Genomic DNA, 18,850 nt, shown 5'->3' with positions numbered 1-18,850 from the left:
ACGGAACTGCAATTTCACATGAGTTTACCCCTCCAATTTTAATATGGGCATAAACTTAACTTCAATTCAAGGGTGAATAGTGAATAGGCATCTTCTAGGTAAGCGAGTTGCATCTAGGCTGAAACATCATTTGCTGGTAGGTCTGATTGCAGCTAAGCGCTAGTCTTCAAATTAAAAAGACCTTTTGAGCACATTATAGAGAACTCTCAGGTATGTGGGTTTCCTCATTATATTTTCCCATTTTAAGTTTGCTTAAACGCACCTACTTAACTTTTTTTTTTCGTGAGGAAAATCCGTCATGGATTCCACCGGCCACGGGAGAGCACAGTGGTTATGTCGGACTCCTACCGACTAAAAACCTCACGAAGTTCCATCCCACCGCTGATGACGGAGCACAAGGGACTGAAAACACCTCGTTACTCCGCCAGCGGATGTCCGTCTCAGCAGACTCACCACGCATCTACCTAACCTAACTCTGAAAAGTTACAGGTGTGTACCCGGAGTCGAACCCCAGACTCCCGACTAGGAAGCCGATGTCTTAACCACTAGGCTTTCAATTATTTAAAGCAAATTTTTGCTCCCAAGCAAAACGGTTGTAATTTAGGCTGCAACCAGGGTGGCATGTTTGCTCGAAAATAATAAATGTCGCGAAGCGCGGTGGTTCAAACAAATTGCAGTGCAATAACTCAATAACAGCTATTAGTGTCGGGACAGTGCAAACAAACGGATACAATTAAACTCTCAATTAAACCGACCACCATCGCTGTAAACCTCGGAGGTATCTATATTTTTTAAATCATCTTTATTTTTTAAAACAGTAAGTATGTAGCTAAGGTGGCTACTCTGTTCATAAGCAGCTAGTAACTATTAATTCATTTTAATTTTAAAAGTTCCTGACTGCCTGACTGTAAGTCTTCTAAACTATAACTAAACTAAAATCTCAATGTACATTATAAAGTAAATAAAACTCGATCCATATATTCGTGTAATATTTATTATTTTGTCTTTTAGGTACAATCAACTTAAACTATAATCTTAAAATAATATCACGTTATTATAACATTTATTTACGAACGCTAATTTAAATTTAGGAAGGTACGTAATTGTTTATAATATAAGAAGTAATCTATATTTACGCAAAACTTAAAAATTATCTTGCAAATAATTTACAAAATTATTAATAAGTAAAGTAAGTTTTGTTACTTCGCCACAAAGTTGTTGCGTTTATATTATAGTCAGAGAGATGGGTATTTTTCTTAAAACAAAACACATAAAAATTAATCTTCTACGCTCCTACCATACAAACAAATAATAATGAATTTTACTATGCAGTATCTACTATAGTACTGTGGAGAGTTTTAGGTATAATTTTACTCTTTTTTTTTTAAACATTGTTGATGGAGTTTTTTTCTTACTGTATGCTGGTATCATGACATTCTTAAAAATACACCTACAGGTGCCTACATATTATACAATTCGAGTTAAACTGTAGGCACATCCAGTTTTCTGGCAGGTTATATGAATATAATATATAATATTTTGTAGAAATTTTCATCTGACAAATACATAAATATATCAAACTAACATATTTTTAGTAAGTAATAAATAAGTACCATATTGTGTTTACTGTCCATAAGTTGGTAACTGGCAAAGGAAGACATGATTATTACTTAAATATGGTAACATATATGTATTAAGTTTATTCATAATGTTTTATTATAGTATAATATCTTCATTTGACGAAATAATTTTAAACATCTGAATACGCAAATCAACTTATAACTAAGAATTGGAAGACTATACGATTTTGCTGTATAAGGCACGCAGAATTCTATAAGTTTAATCCTTATTATAATATACAAATATTAATTAGACTAAACACACTGAAACATTTTACATGCAGATTATTTCAGACTGCTATAAAACAGCAATTTATTATAACATTGAGCAATAAAAGTTCAAAGCACTGGTTTATTCTGTTGTAAGCTTAAATTTGGCAATCTGCAATAAGTATTTCATCACTCCACTTAAAAGTCAAAAGCAGATATAAACTGATAAAATATACTTTTATAGAACTGAGCGATGCTAGAAAATTATTTATAATTAGATGGCACTATGTACCTAAATAAGTTTGATGAATATAATGATTAATATAAAATATATTTAATTCTGTTAATATATTGGACAATCGTCCCTTTTCATGAAATACTGCCTTAGATGTCATCAAAAAATTTACAATCGTACTAAACCTAACTTAACAAGGGAAGACTAACACTAGAAAAGTAACTAAAACTATAATGGCCTAATTTACACACAGATACTTAGGTATTATATGTTATTTATTATCACACAATATATACTGACCAAGCAAGTAATTTTCATCTCATAATTCTATTATCTATAGAACATAATATTATATATAGGAACTTTTAAAATCTATCACTCGACATATCATACAACTACAAACAAATATCACAGATCACAGGTTTAAACGAAAGGAAATGAATTGTCACCATGGTCGCCAAGGCTTTTCATCAGGGGGTTGTCTTCTAGTCACTAGGGCTAAGGGGGCAGGTTCTTCCGTTGGCGGAGGAGGGGTTCCCCATCCTGAACTGGCTGGAGAATAGCACCTGGGTTCTGAAGACGAAGAAGAGACGTCTCTTGGTGAGAGTGGTACTAGGGTCGGTACTGTGCCTAATGTACTGGCACTGACACCAGCTGGTAACAGTAGTGCGATGTCACCATTTGATAATCTCGTTGGGACGAGTCGTACTCCAGACCCGGGACCAGCTGTAAAAAATACGCAAATTTAATCTTACCTGTACTCGAAAATAATAATGCTAACCTATTAAAGTTTGAGTTGTTAAAGTAAGATCCCTAACGAACGCCTTTGATGATATTGAAATTAGGTACCTATTTATGTAATTTCAACCTCATTTTACACATTTATATGAACGAGTAATCAGATAAATAAATATTCAAATCAAAGTTTCATTTACCTGAGATAAATATGGTAGAGTGTTGAGAAGAAGAGACGGCATCTTCAGTGTCCGAGGGTGGAGTTGGTGCAGCAAACGGTCGCGCACCAGGTGAGCTGACGCAGCCTTCCAAATGCCGTACTAGTCGTCTTTTTAGCCCTCCTTCTAGTCCAGGAAACTTGGCAACCTCGGACAAGCAATGCCTGTATCCAGCTTTGAATCTATCTGGAGAACCAGCGCCTTCTGTGCGTAAGCCTTCCAAATGTTTTACTGTCATTTCCAAGATATCTGCTTTCTCCAGTTTCGAATGACGTGCTGGCTGAAACAAAAAATATTTTTTTAACTTCATAACTACAAAAATTGTTTTAAGAAATAATGGAACAAATATAATCAGACATACAAATTAATTGTATCTACGTACGTCTTTTTTCATAGCGTCAAGAATAAGAGCCTTCAGTTCATTCAAACAGTTATTGATGCGTGCTCGACGCCGTTTTTCCATTATAGGTTTGTTGCTCTGTAACAAAATGAAAAAATAATTTGTAATGCAATTTCAAGCTGCGCTTTTCTTACACGGAAAAACTATTAAAACAAGGAAAAAAAGAACACCGTCTATAATAATTTTTAAATTGTATAAGTCATAAAATAAATGAGTATAACTATAAACGATCATTGTTGAGGACCTACGATTATTATTATTTATGCATCTTTTATAGTTTTATCTCAATGTACTTATTTTATTCTTTTAAAGTCTTTAAGCTCATAGATTTAAGCACACGTTAACAAGATGAATAAATAGGGAAACGAGTACTTAATATTCATATTATGGGTATAAAATATAAATACATTTTCGCCCCGCAAATAATCCAGTATTATAAATACTTTGTTACTGTGTACTTAAGATGTAATTTTTTTCTTTTATTCTAAAAAAAATATCTGTTTATCCGCGCAATTTGACGCCTTCTAATTTCAAATAAAGCCACCAGCCATCCACAACGGATCTTTGTGGTTGTCAGCAAGCAAAATGCGTGACTAAAAGCGTCCATTAAGGGGACGGTATATTCCAGGTATAATTTCAAATCTAGAGATGGCGATACACATTGTATCGGCATCTCTCTTAGACGCCCCTGAACCGGTTGCGCATCGCCACAGTGTAGATTATTATTTTCACATCGCTCCTGCATTTAATCATTACGTCACCCCACTTCAGTGTTTACGATGGAGTAAAAAGTCAAGTTATGTATAAGTTTAAAATTCAAAGTTATAGTGATAAAAAATATTTATTATGAAATAATTAAAAATTTATTTAAAAAAATTAATCTGTAGGTATCATCAGAATCGATTACATTCGACTTCGCTGGGTTACTTTATTGTAATATATAACATTGCGTATCTATAAAAAATATGTGTACAAGTTAAATATTGTTTTATATACTACTAGAGGATCCCTGCGGCTTCGCCTGCGTTGATTTCGGTTTTTTTGAATCCCGTAGGAACTCTTCATTTTTCCGGGATAAAAAGTAGCCTATGTCCTTCTCCGGGATGTATCCCAAGTCTGTACCAAATTTCATTAAAATCGGTTCAGTGGTTGGGCCGTGAAAACGTAGCAGACAGACAGACACACTTTCGCATTTATAATATTAGTATGGATTTTAATGCACACTGTTGCCAAGTTACTATCATTAGTTAGTAAACAGTCACTGATAAAAAAAAACAACAATATTATAATGTACTTTTATTGTTTTGTCAACAACGAGAAATAATGAATGAGATCTATTAACAATCATGCTAATAGGTGTCTTTTTCAACCTGTATGCTTATTATAGTAGGAGATTTAACATTTCACCAACATTCATAGAATGAGATCACACACACACAGTAACATTAAATTAAAATGGGCCTAAATAACCTTGACTTAAGGTCCTAAATTCAATTACACCGATTTTAATTTCTGGTTCTGTCTGACTGGCTATACATGAATGGATTAATTTGAGCTATAAAACAAGGCGGTTAAGGTCTATTTTACGTTAACGTTCTCATTATAAACCCCTATCTGCCAGTTTTGGTCATTACTGTGGTGACCATTACATTTGGCCTTGAAAGAAGATACTTCACATGGATAAAAGATTATAGCATGGACAAGTCCAAGTTTCTGAAATTTTCACTTATTGATAATGATAATACTGTCATTCCTAATTACTTACATTTATAGGTAAATCTTATATTTTCTATATCTTATTGCTATTATAGATGCTGAGATTATAGAAATTACACTCAACTGAAATTCAATGAAAATATAGTTAGCACGGACATTACACAAGTAACTATTTATTGCATTTCACTAATTACCGAGATCGTAAAATCCTATTTTTTCATATTATCAAAACGTTTACAGTAAAAAAATATCACACGCGCTAGGCGTGCAAAAACACCTGAAAGAGATTATATGCACCTGCAGCCATAACAGGATAACATTATTTTTATTTTATTTTATTCCTTTATTTGTAAACAACAGCGGTACAATTATTATAATTTTACATTTTAAACTATATAAAAATAAGGCCAAATGGGTTTACAATATATGAGTATGATTACAGTTAACATAAAAGAGATTATAAATTATAACAGAACTAAACGAGTGTTAGTGTGTATGTGTGTGTGTGTGTGTGTGTGTGTGTGTGTGTGTGTGTGTGTGTGTGTGTGAGTGTGTGTGTGTGAGTGTGTGTGCGTTTGAGTGTCTGTGTGCGCGAACGCATGTGTGTGTGTGTGTGATTATAGATATTAACATAAATATTATAATTCATAAATAGTAGTTTTATAATATCATAAATACATAGTTACATATTATTATTTTTCTGATGCAGTTTAATTATTTCTTTTTTTAATTGTATTTTGGATAGGTGGAAAAGGTCTAAATCTGAATAAGTTTTATTGTAAGTTCGCGCCAGGCGTAGAAGTACGGAGTTTTGGGCGTAGTTTGTATTGGATTTCGGTACACAAAGTAGCTGAGGTTTCCGAGGCCTAAAGGAGCGAGCGTTGAGTGAGAAAGCTGACAGCAGGCTAGGACAGTCAATTTGTCCAGTCAAAATAGTTTGTAGCAACATCATGTCACTTTGGTTCCTTCTAAGTTCCAGTGAGTCAATTTTGTAATGCGAACAGGCTTCTTTATAACTGCTAAATTTTTTGAATTCTTTAAACGCCAGGTACTTAAGAAATTGTTTTTGTATTGATTCTAGTCTTTGAGTATGTATAATGTAATACGGTGACCAAATGTTGCACCCATATTCGAGAATACTACGAACATATGCAAAATATAGGGTTTTTATACATTCAATATTACTGAAAGTACGTGTTACGCGTTTAATGAAACCTAGTTGTTTGTAGGCTCTATCCGCTATGACTTCGACATGCTCATTCATCGATAGTTTAGCGTCAATTTTAATACCCAGGTCTCGGACGGTTTTGACTTTAGCTATGTTTACATCGTTTATATGATAGTCGAAGGATATAGAGCTAGTTTTACGAGAAAGAGTTATGTGATGACATTTTTTAACGTTAACGATAATTCTATTCCTAACATAATAATCACTCAGGGCGTTTAAGTCTTCTTGTAGCCGATAACAATCCTCAAGGGAACGTATTTTAAGGAAAATTTTCTTATCGTCAGCAAACATTAAATATTGTGCATGGCTAAAACAGCTACCAATATCATATAGATAGGCATTATATAGGAGGGGACCTAGGATAGACCCCTGGGGTACCCCTGATGGAATGGTTATAAAGTTGCTTCTTGCGCTGCCTGTTACTACAGCCTGCATACGGTTTTTTATATATGAAGTTAGCCATCGGAGTAAGTTGCCATTTATTCCTAGGATGCTTAGCTTGTGAAGCAGAATCACGTGATCCACACGGTCGAAAGCTTTTTCGAAATCCGTATAGATCACATCCACCTGAATAATATGTCAAGTGGAGCACATACAGGATGTGGACAGACACAACACACACGGACAAAACAGACTGACAGGCGGACAGATAGACAGACATACAGTTAGATAGACAGACAAACAGACAGCAAATTGATCCTATAAGCGTTCCGCTTTTCTTTTTGAGGTACGGAACCCTAACAAATGATATCATTGCATAGCAAGTGAAGAAACTAAAAATTATAACACCTTGGATAAACATCTCGGACTTGAAAGTGGATGTCATTTTCATAATAATCATGATCATCATCATCATCATTATGAGCCCGTGGATGTCCACTGTTGGACATGGGCCTTCCCTAAAGAGCGCCAGCCGCTTTATATCATCAGTCCATCGTGCTGGAGGACGTGCTACACTACGCTTGCTTATACGCGGTCTCCTCTCATCCTATTTTCATAATAATTAGTACTTTCCCCTAAAAACCTTTAAATTGATATCAATAAAGTTTTTTTTCCATCTTATCTTCTAATACTTATGCATTTTACAAGTTTGGTTTTTGATCTTTGAGCTACCGGGATAGAGCACTCAGATTAATTAATTTTTATTTTCAAATTATAAGTCCTGGTCTATAATGACCTAATATTAGCTTCACTACAGTGCAATGTACTGTTTACTGCATTCTTTTTAAAATAATTACTTTTTTAATGTAATAAATGCACAATATAAACTTATCTTAAAATCTAGAAAAATCCTAAATAAAAATACTTTATAACATAGTACTGAATTTACTACTCTATGGCATTCTGTACAATTACAGTATGACAAAATGCTTATGAAACCCGAAACAGGTCCTGCCGCGCTGAGGCGACGGGTATGACTGACAAGATAACGTAATTACGGCCCATAAGACTCAACAATAGGGTCGAAAATTCTTTGTACTCGCTCTGTACGTGATTTGAAGAGAATAAGCGAGGAAGCGTGAAATCAAATAATTTAGAATATAATTTGAAATATAGCACTTACTGTGAAATGATCGGACCGAATTATTTATTTGATTGTTTTACACCTATGGTGAAAGTTACGTCTTTAAGAGCTTTGTCATTAAAGAGAAAAACCCAAAAGTCTAAGGTTTTAGACCAAACTTCTGATTTTTTTTCTATCGAGGAAAGTTTGTCCAATCATGTTTTAATCGGACCAAATCCAAGGGGATATAATGAAAAATATTATATATTAATGCCAAATTTTTCGATCCATGCGTTCCTAACTTAATTCCATTTTAGTAAACTTTAGTATCGACGAAAACGGAGACCGCCGCGTTAATCCACGGTAATGAGCATGAGCTCAAGGTGAAGGCCGCGATTGGCGCGCGCCGTGACACCTCGTCACGCGCTACACGTGACTCACTATGACAATGTTCTCTTGACTTATTGTAAGAGACATGCCTAGTAAAAGCTATTTTCTTTACAAATCATAGATTACTTCTCGGAGATACGCGACGCACTTTGTCCGGCGCCTTAAAACAGGATCACCGTTTATTAATATAATTATTATAAGTTCGCGGTGAGAACTAACGACGTCCTATACCTACGCCATGCATAGCGCGTGACTTACTTATCTTTGAGAAGTGACTTGTTTACTTTGAAGTCAACAACAAAATAGAAAGGGTTTCAAGATCGAATGGTTTCAAATTCAAAATACCTACTTATCTTTTTTGCATTTAAATATAGTAAGTAGGTATCTAATTTTTTTAAACGTAAATATTTACTAAGAATTACTAATAACCCTGAAATAATATTGGGAAATCGGCTTAGTTTTCGCTTATAAAAGTTCGCAACCGACGCGACGATGGCTAACAGATTCAAATATTATATTTGTCATTGTCAAGTTTATATTATTTTTTATGGTGATTTTTTATTACAATAAAACAATCGATCTATTTAGATTGTAAGGTGTGTAGTTATGGATTAAAACTATATATCTATTAATTAAATGAAGATTAGTCCCTACTATTGAAAATCTTACACCTATCTCTTGTACTACCTGTCAATACATACCTACGTGTAGCGTAGTTTTGATTTTGCATTGTCACCTGCGATCTTTGTTTGTGTGTTTTGCTCATGTAATGAACGTTTTGCTTTTGCTATACACTATAAGTAGTGCCTACGAGTACGTGACTGAATGTGACAAGGAAATTGCTTGGAATAATGTAATAACCTTTTGAATTAAATAAGATTATCCATCTGAAAAGAGCACAGTCCGCCTCATTTATATATTGTGTAGGTATAGATAGCCTGCATAGGCACAGCATTCGTTATTTATTTTTATTCAGCCAATACGCTTGACTGCACTAGACCTAGACACTAATGGGAAATGATGATAGATAAGATACGACTTGTTTTCAATGGTAGTGGTAAACTTATGACTATTTGCCTACTTTTGTTTTAATAACATTGATTTAGATTAATGTTCAATAAGTTTAATATGAAAAACAACTTATAAGTAAAATGTAAAGATTTAATTAGGAAATAGAAAAGTTTTTATTCAAATGAACTTTTACAAACTGCAGCTTGAGGGAAGCAAAGTTCTCGGGGCTCGTATGTCAGTAGGTAGCATTATCCTGCATAGGTGTTTGAAGATAAAAACATAATAGGTACCTATACATATAATTGCTGAATAGTTCTACCAGCGGACGTCATTCCTTACGCTTTACTTACGTAATTTATCTGCATAATAAAGTGTATGCAAATAATATGTTCAGACGTTCACATTAGTTATAAATTGGCATTACTAGATAAAAAACCGGCCAAGTGCGAGTCAGACTCGTGCACCGAGGGTTCCGTACTCGGTTATTTTTCCGACATTTTGCACGATAAATCAAAAACTATCATGCATAAAAATTAATAAAAATCTGTTTTAGAATATACAGGTAAAGCCCTTTCATATGATACCCCACTTGGTATAGTTATCTTATTTTGAAAATTTAAACACATTTTAATTTCTTATGACGTATTTAAAAAAAACTACCTACTAGATCTCGTTCAAACCAATTTTCGTAGGAAGTTTGCATGGTTATGTACATCATATATTTTTTTAGTTCTATCATTTTCTTATTTTAGAAGTTACAGGGGGGAGGACACACATTTTACCACTTTGGAAGTGTCTCTCGCGCAAACTATTCAGTTAAGAATAAAGTGATATTAGAAACTTGAATATCATTTTTGAAGACCTATCCATAGATACCCCACACGTATGGGTTTGATGTTGTTTTTTTTTCTAAAATTGTTCCAAAAATTGTTTTTTTTTCTATTTTTGAGTGAAAAACTTAATGCGGTTCACAGAATACATCTACTTACCAAGTTTCAACAGTATAGTTCTTATAGTTTCGGAGAAAAGTAGCTGTGACATACGGACGGACAGACAGACAGACAGACATGACGAATCTATAAGGGTTCCGTTTTTTACCATTCGGCTACGGAACCCTAAAAATTGAGGTAATATAAGCAAATAATGGGCAAAATATTTCCATTTGATCGTCTAACATACTCCAAAGTCACTGTTCCCGGGGACTATCTCAAACACGGCATCAAATATCAATAGCTGCATATTATTACAGCTATAGCATGATACCAGTCATCTATACTTATTATAATATCAGTCAATTCTCAAACAAAAATAAAATAAATACGCCTTTTCCACGCTTTTTCCAAAATTTCTCCTTTGCCAATCTTGCGAGATCTTAGTTCAGATCGGGATGCGAGGTCTTAGTTGGAGACAAACCACTAGCTATACATAACTGACTAATCACAATCACAATCGCCTTGAATTCTGTAAAGCGATGGTGACTGCGTGGCGCTATTAACCCTATGATTTGTATACCGCGTTGTACTATTCAAATTGAGTAGTAGCTACGGCTATCTCTACATTTTAAGCACAAACAAATATGGTGTTGGTATCGCATTTGGAAAGTAGGTACGAGTACCATCTCACACAGTGTTATCTCCCTGATGTCAGCTTGTGTATGTAGCTGACAGAACAATGCGATTTTGAATACAATGAGGATTAGCAAAATGCGGTGCCTTGTTTTAAGTTGTCTTATGTAGAGCGCAAATGAAGGACTTATGCAGGTATGTGACGGATAGGTTCTTGACCAACCAAGGTGATAAATGTATAAAACTACTCATGTACTTATAATATAAGCATTATGTACCTACTTATGTATTTACAATTTATATTCATGTCCTTTTACATAATGGCAATAAGAACAGACCATGATGACTAGCGTCTAGTGGAACCTGTAAAGCGATAATTACCTATGTTTTTACATAGAAATAATTTATAAAGGTAGGTAAGTATTAGTTACGTAGATAGAAACTAGATATTATCCTTATCCTCGCAATTGTATTCGTCTCAAACAGTGTGGTGTGTGCTTGATTGAGATCGACCATCAAACCTCGGATCCTCCACGAACGTCTGAACCGCTAAGCTACTCGTATCACCATTCTTAGTGAGTCTAGTCTAAAGAAATGAAATCCCAGACAGCAACGTGAGGTTTACGTAACGCGGAGTCATGAGGCACGGAATTAGACCGAGGCGCCGCGCGTCGCGTCACCACGCACGTGTGATGCTCTGGGACAGATTTAATCGTTTACCGTTCGTCCAGGAATATACATCGACACGGAATGCCTGCAGTTATTGTTCCTGAATAAGCATGTTATTGTTCCTAGTTCAAAGCATTTTCGTCAAACATTTTATAGAATTTTCCTACAGAAGCTGGGATCTACAATCACCTACAATCTTCTGATAAGTATTAGGATAGTCTATCTAAAGCATTGTAATAAATAGGTAAGTAAATAGTAGAGTACTGGACAAAGGGGACTAACCAGTAGGTTTTTATTATTAAATAGGTAGACCTATCCCTTATTTTAATTATTGTAATTTTGGTTGCCAAAAATCAAGACGAACGCATTCAGGTAGGTAGGTAAGATAGCGAGCTAGCGATCATTCAAGTCGCCAAATCAATAATGACTATTTCAAAGTATCATAATTACCTACTAGATAGCTATTTTTTGCACACTGGCAAGCATCCAGCAAGCAGCTATTCTGGACACTTAATAATAATAAGGTTTATTTCTTGTTAAAAAAATAAGTAAGTAGGAAAGTTCTGTATACTTAAATATAAAGTTTAAACGCTAAAAGTAAGTATAAGTAATGAGTTTTGGCTACACTTGACTACTATCACACCACATTAAAAAAAAATAGAAAGTTGGTTAGATAATATTATGATGCAGCCTTAGGTGTAGCGCGCCTGCCTAGAAGACCAGGTTCACTCGTTTTATGAAGATCATAGTCCACCATGTTCTGGCCAAGTGTGAATTAGCAGACTTCATACATTTTTGAGAACATTATGGAGAACTCTTAGGCATGCAGGTTCCCTCATGATGTTTCCAAGTGATATTTAATTACTTAAAATCACTTAAGTAACTCCGAAAAGTTAGAGGTGCTTGCCCGGGATCGAACCCCCAACCTCCGATTAGGAGATGGACGTCCTAGCCCATAGGCTATCACAGCTTTTTAAAAAAATCAAGCAAAATTATGGATTTCATTTATTTCTTCGTTGCATTTGTGGGATTCGTCTAGCTAGTAGGTAAGAAGGTACATCTGCAGGTTGGTACCTATAAGTTCCTATAGACAGAAGTCGCAAAAATACTTTGTAAGAACAGACGGCCTTATGGCCCGAAATAATCGTCTGTGGAACGCAATAGCATTAGTTGGCAGTGTTGGCGTGCGGTGAGTCGGCGGGGCTCCGCTGGCGGCGTGCGTTGGCACGCGGCGCGCCGACGCGTGCCAACGCGTGGGAGCGGACGCCGGGCCCGCTTCCGGCACGCGTCGATCGCATCGCTTGTGTTACGGCATTCAGTGCCACAGCTACAATGATCTATTTATTGATAGACGGTAAAAAATTGCATCTAAGCTGAACTTTTCCTTTCGGAATTTGAAGATTAAACTCAAAATGCTCATCTTTGGGATTTGATAACTACATAAAATAAAAATTTGTTATAGATAAAAAAATCTAAAATTACTATGACGTGTTTTGTTTGTCTGTTTAGAAAAAATAACTAAAGTTACCTATCTGAATTTTCGTGAAAAGTGCTTTCCGATGTGTAGATAGGTACGATTCAGGTGTTTCACACCAAAAATAAAATCTAATTTCGAAAATAAATAAATATCTAAGCATTTCAAATGACAATTTTTTGCATCCTCTTTGAACTACCAAGTTTTTATTTAATCTGTGGACTGTGGTTATTTAGCTCGTCGTAGGCGGGCGGCGGGCGGCGGCGGGCATGTGAAGTGGCACGCGTAGGCGCAAGCACGCATCGCGCCGTCTAATCTCACGGACCATAGTGATATTTATCGCCTGATGATGGATCGTTCGCCTACTACCTAATGGCTTAGACAGACTTATGTGCGACGCCGACGACAGTGATGTGCGACGGCAATACTTGTTCAACACGTCCCCTGCAGGCTGTTGTAAAACAAAGAACGGGGATCTCTAGCCATAGCTTAACGAGTTGCAAAGCTGAACTGGCAAAGTGCAGCACACATAAATCAAAAACAGATACACATTGGGGTCCTAACTCCCAATAGTGCTAGAATCACAGATATCCTAAGAGAGTCTTTTTCCTAAATCTGTGGCTAAAATAGTGACCTCGCACTGGAAAACGCAGCGTTAAAAATGTGGTTAACTACTAGGTAAACAGTCGACGATCAAACGAATCGCAGGGAGCCGCTGAATTCAGGCGGTGCAAGGTCCGTGCTTCTGCCGTCGCGCGTCGCAACCGTTGCGTTTCGCGTCTGTGCAGGCCTTTATCGCGCAATGATGGATCGTTCGCCTACTGCTAATAGCTTCCTCCTCCACGCGGCTTGTTTACGAGCTACTACGTCGCCGCCAGTTATTACTTACACCCGAATATTATAATACATATGTTGGTACCTATAAATAAATTTTTGACATAAACATTTTTGATTTATTAACCCCCGCCCCAAAAAGAGAAGTGTTATAAGTTTGATGTGTATATCTGTATATCTGTGTATCTGCCTGTGGCATCGTAGCTCCTAAACTAATGAACCAATTTTAATTTAGTTTTTTTTTGTTTGAAAGGTGGCTTGATCAAGAGTATTTCTTAGCTATTCAAGAAAATCGGTTCAGCCGTTTAAAAGTTATCAGCTCTTTTCTAGTTACTGTAACCTTCACTTGTCGGGGGTGTTATAAATTTTTAATTCACACTTGTGTCTCTGATATAGTTGTGTGCTAATTTTTCAATTTATTGTTATAATATTATAATTACTTGAGAGTAATTTACCTACTTACCTACCTATATTTATATCATAAATTAGTGTGATACCTAATAAATTAAAAGTAAGCAATATTTAATATATTTTTGGTCTATACTGTACCACATCCTAGTCTGTGCTCTATAGTATTTTGGTCTATCTGGAGTTTTATAATAATCGAAAGGCCTATTTGGAACTATGAAACACCTACCACCGCACCGAGTTTATAGAGAGTCACATGATTCGACGTCATACCACAAGCATTCCAAAACATATTACAGTTTTATAGACAAGGTGTCGCGAAGTGTATGTCCCTGCGTGGGCGCGAGCGCGCGTCGTTCCCACGACAATTAGCCCACGAGTGCCCACGGGCCGCCCACGCGAGTGACTCACGGCGCCCGTCTGGCGCGCAGGATTGGTTGCTTACAACTATTTGAAAAGAGTTGATTAATATAGCGGCCCCAGACCAACTTTCGATCGGCCGGTCAGTATCCGACAAGATTATTCAGAAAACTATCAATAAATCTGTAACTGACTATGCATAGATGCATAAAGGTGTTGTCCCACTGCAGTGCACGGACTCGCGGTGCATTTTAGCTGCGTGGGTCCGTTTTTTAGGCAGCATGGGTCTGTTTCCACTGCAGCATACGAATATTGAGTATGCATTTATGTACAAATGTAGAGCAGCACAGTTTAAATTTATTCCTAGTGGAACCCGCGAGCATAGCGTGCACGTTAAGCTTAGCATTGATCTACGAGAATGAAAATATATCCGATTAGGCCACGCATGTAGGAATGACGTCACGAACGACGTATTCGTGTGTAGCGTGTTCGTGGGTTGGAGTGGATGTTATCAACGTGTGTAGCGTAATCGTGCGCCGCAGTAGTGCAGCGCCTATGTGTGCAGTACCTATGTGTAAAGTGCATTTTTAAAACATGCAATAAAAGAGAACAGCACCCATGAGCCTTTTGACTTTATTTAATTACAAAATATACCTACTACTTAACTTTAGAATCGCCAATATTCTTACAAAATCTTACCGAAATATCGGAGAAAACATTTAAAATCGATATTGATACATTTAAAATATGCCGATACGATATCGATAGTACTTTTTGGCACTTCCGACATTACTATTGTGCATAACCGACTTCGAAACTGAATGGGAATCGGGCGGTTCGTCAAGCTGTGGTTTGGAGTGCCTAACCCATGAATAAACATTGATTTTGTACGTCTTATAAGGAGTAGCGGTGCCATCGTGGGCGACCGTCGGTAAACGTTGATTCTCACGACAATTAGCCCGCATTTTCCCACTAGCTACCTACTGCCATGACTCATTGCGACCGTCGGACACGCCAGGTTCCTTTGTTACAACCATTTTAACAAAACCAGAAGTAGGTACAACTTTAATAAATGAAGTGAAATGTCTTAGTAATATTTTACACTTGCGCTCAGTGTTCACTTGCAAAATCGATTTTATTCTTTTGATAAGTACATACATACATGAATATCTTATTTTTTGTGCATAGATAATAATTCATCTAACGCATTATCACTGAAGACTGGAGAGACTTATCTAATTTTTCTTGAAACAGATCAAGTAACCTCTAGCTACCACCCTGGAACTGAAAAAAGCTATGAACGCACATGCATTTCTGAATACTCACCTACTTGTTCGTTAATTTTTTTAAATAGCAAATAGGTAGGTATATTTTATAATGATTAATGAAGTAGTAAAATAAAAGTAGTTTTAATCGGCGATGTAGGTAGGTATTTAGATATCTAATGATATAGATATTCAGCAAGTTAGCGCATTGTACATCGACTTGCTAAACAGCGGCACGAGGACAGTGTCGAATGCATGCATATCTAGTAGGTAGGTAGGTACCCACCTACCTAATTGACTAGGTATGTACCTATTTTATTGAATGGTATAAGCACCTACTTATTACTATTATTTCCTATAATATACAAGAGTTTACCTATTTAAATCTGAGCAAAGTCAAAGTGCGCTCTATAGATTTCAGTCTTAAAGCTGTACCCGTGGGGAAAAATCACGTCGATCCCTTGCGACGTGATTGAAGGACAAACCAACAAACACACACTTTCGCATTTATAATACCTACAGGCAGTGATTTCTTTTTTGGAACAAGGGAAACTCAAGTTAGGTAGTTAGAATAATAACTAATAACTAGTAGTTAGTTAGAATACCTAAAAAAGATGGAGCTCTAACCTAATATATGTACCTAGGTAAGGCATTAATATCTAGGTAGGTAGGAACTCTAGCATCGATTTTCTATACAGTAGCATGCGGGTATTGTGTTTGTGTCACATGATATCTAACGAACGCCGTGGTAATTAGAGTAGGCTGTATACCTACTACGCTTTTATGGATAGCTCTACCTTTGCTGTACAAGTACATACCTACCTATCTAATTAGTTTTTTGGGTTCCGTACGCAAAGGATAAAAATGGATTCCTATTAATTTCCTGCTGTCTGTCTGTCTCTAGCTCGTAGACGTAGACGAAATTACAAATTTTGGTATTTTATGTAGTACGTTGACTGAAAACCAAATATTGAATTAGAAATTCAATTAAATTATTTTCAGGAGGGCTCCCATACGTGAAAAAGGATTTTTTTTCTTACCCCAGCATCTGGGGTATCATTGTTTGATAATTATTTAGTGGATTACAAATACCTACTTATATTTTTTTTATCTTAATGGGGGGGGGGGGGGCATCAAAGTTGTCAGTTTTAGACCATTTTTGTAAAGTTGAGCTATCTCAAAATTATGTAAGGAACCCTAAAAGAGCGAGGCCCAACTCGCACTTGACCGGTTTTTACATACCTATTGAATGCCTATTCATTTTGAAAACAAATGGTAAGTAAATAGGTAAATAGGTACCTACCTGAATATATGAAATCTGAAACGTGCAAAATATGATCCACATATCAACGGTAACAAAATTCATAGGAATTACTTCATTGCTTCGTATGATAGCCAGCTATGTGTCATACTTTACCTATTTACGTTACGTAAACAAATTTTATTTAAATAATATTAATTATTATCATGCATAATATTATTATAAATTTAATATTGAGCAGTTAAATAAAAAGTCTAGTAAAAATACGCACACGCAATTCATGGGGATGCGAGTAGATTATAGCTAGCTTGCTTTAATTACGCGTTGATGTCTTTTGTATGTGTCCAAAATTTTAATGCCTGATTTTTTAAATATTTATTTGCACATTAAAAATATTAAAATAAATACTTACACCTAAATCATTGTAAAATACAGGCCAATTTATGTATTTTAGTATAATTAAATATCTAATTTATATATACAAATATAGGTACATATTATGGATAAATTAACGAAATGTTTACTTAGGTTATTGAAAATGCACGAAACTTTTTTTTTGGCAAAAAATATTTATATACTTAAACGAAAAACAATACACTAACCCGTCTATTATCGCTCGTCTTCTTTTGCTCCTGCATCCCTGGGCTGGGTACGGGGTTGGACACCCCTTGTTGAGGGTTGCCGATACCCGTCACCATGGCAGGTACAAACACTAAACACGCGCGTATTTCGGAAGTGTCATAGCATAGCGAAAGACACGTGCGGCGCTCGCGATCGTCGACGCACGACTGGCGCGAGATGAGAGTGGAGACGCGCGTCGGGCGCTATCGGCGGAGGCTGGGGCACGCGCCTGCATCTGTGATCTGAGGCGGACGCGTGCCCTGCTCTGCCTGAAGTAGAGTCGGGTCACATTAGCGACATACCTACCGGCTACCTTATAGGCTAATACCTGCGTCGGTCCCTCAATTTTGAGGACCGCGGCTCCCTCGAGATATCACCATCTTCACGATGTTGCGCCATTTTTCTATACGTATATTAGAGACCGTACGGAAGGCATTGCAGAAGGGTGTGTCGGCCGCGGATCTCGAACCACGGACCACGAACGCCTCGGACTGGGTCCGCGGGGACCTAATACCTATCACAGAAGAAGTGGTGATAGACTATCGCCCTCGCAAACGCGTCTTTTAGGAGGGTCGGGGGTTCGATCCCGGGCACGCACCTTTAACTTTTCAAAGTTGTGCGTTTATCACTTGCTTTAGCGGCGAAGGAAAACATCGTGAGAAAACCTGCATGCCAGAGAGTTCTCCATAATGATCTCAAAGATGTGTGAAGTCTGCTAATCTGCACATGGCCAGCGCAGCGTGGTGGACTATTCAACAAAATATCTAAGTAATATCTTAAAATAGTTTCCAATTATATTTAATCAAGTTTTTTCCATTTTCAGTTCATGTCAAAGTCTGTCTCAGAATTATACAAATCCCGTTCTTTACTAAAATTTGCAATGTGTAGAACAAAACAAAAAATATATCCTACTAATATTATAAACGCGAAAGTTTGCATGTATGCCAGTCTGTTTGTTACACATTCACGCAAAAACTACTGGACGGATTTGGCTGTTTGGAATGGAGATAGATTATACCCTGGATTAACACAAATGCTACTTTTTATCCCGTAAAATCAATGAACTCCCACCGGATTTTTAAAAACCTATATACACGGGAACGAAGTCGCGGGCATCAGCTAGTTAA

The 18,850-nt window shown here is 36.4% G+C and overlaps 1 protein-coding gene across 1 annotated transcript; it reads right to left on the bottom strand.

Annotated features, from left to right (window-relative positions):
• Positions 1-972: 972 nt before the first annotated feature.
• Positions 973-17,913, bottom strand: LOC123872714 (protein hairy-like). The gene is made up of 4 exons (XM_045917168.1): positions 17,705-17,913; positions 3,400-3,495; positions 3,000-3,297; positions 973-2,790 (listed from the first exon to the last, which is right to left on the bottom strand). Exons 1-4 carry the CDS (start codon positions 17,798-17,800, stop codon positions 2,510-2,512), a joined length of 771 nt encoding a protein of 256 aa, XP_045773124.1. The 5' UTR covers positions 17,801-17,913; the 3' UTR covers positions 973-2,509.
• Positions 17,914-18,850: the final 937 nt, after the last annotated feature.

The sequence above is a fragment of the Maniola jurtina genome, chromosome 15 (assembly GCF_905333055.1).
Source record: "Maniola jurtina chromosome 15, ilManJurt1.1, whole genome shotgun sequence".
Classification (NCBI taxonomy): Eukaryota; Metazoa; Arthropoda; class Insecta; order Lepidoptera; family Nymphalidae; genus Maniola; species Maniola jurtina.
Note: the sequence above shows the minus strand (reverse complement) of the source record. Positions and strands in the feature narration are given on the sequence as shown.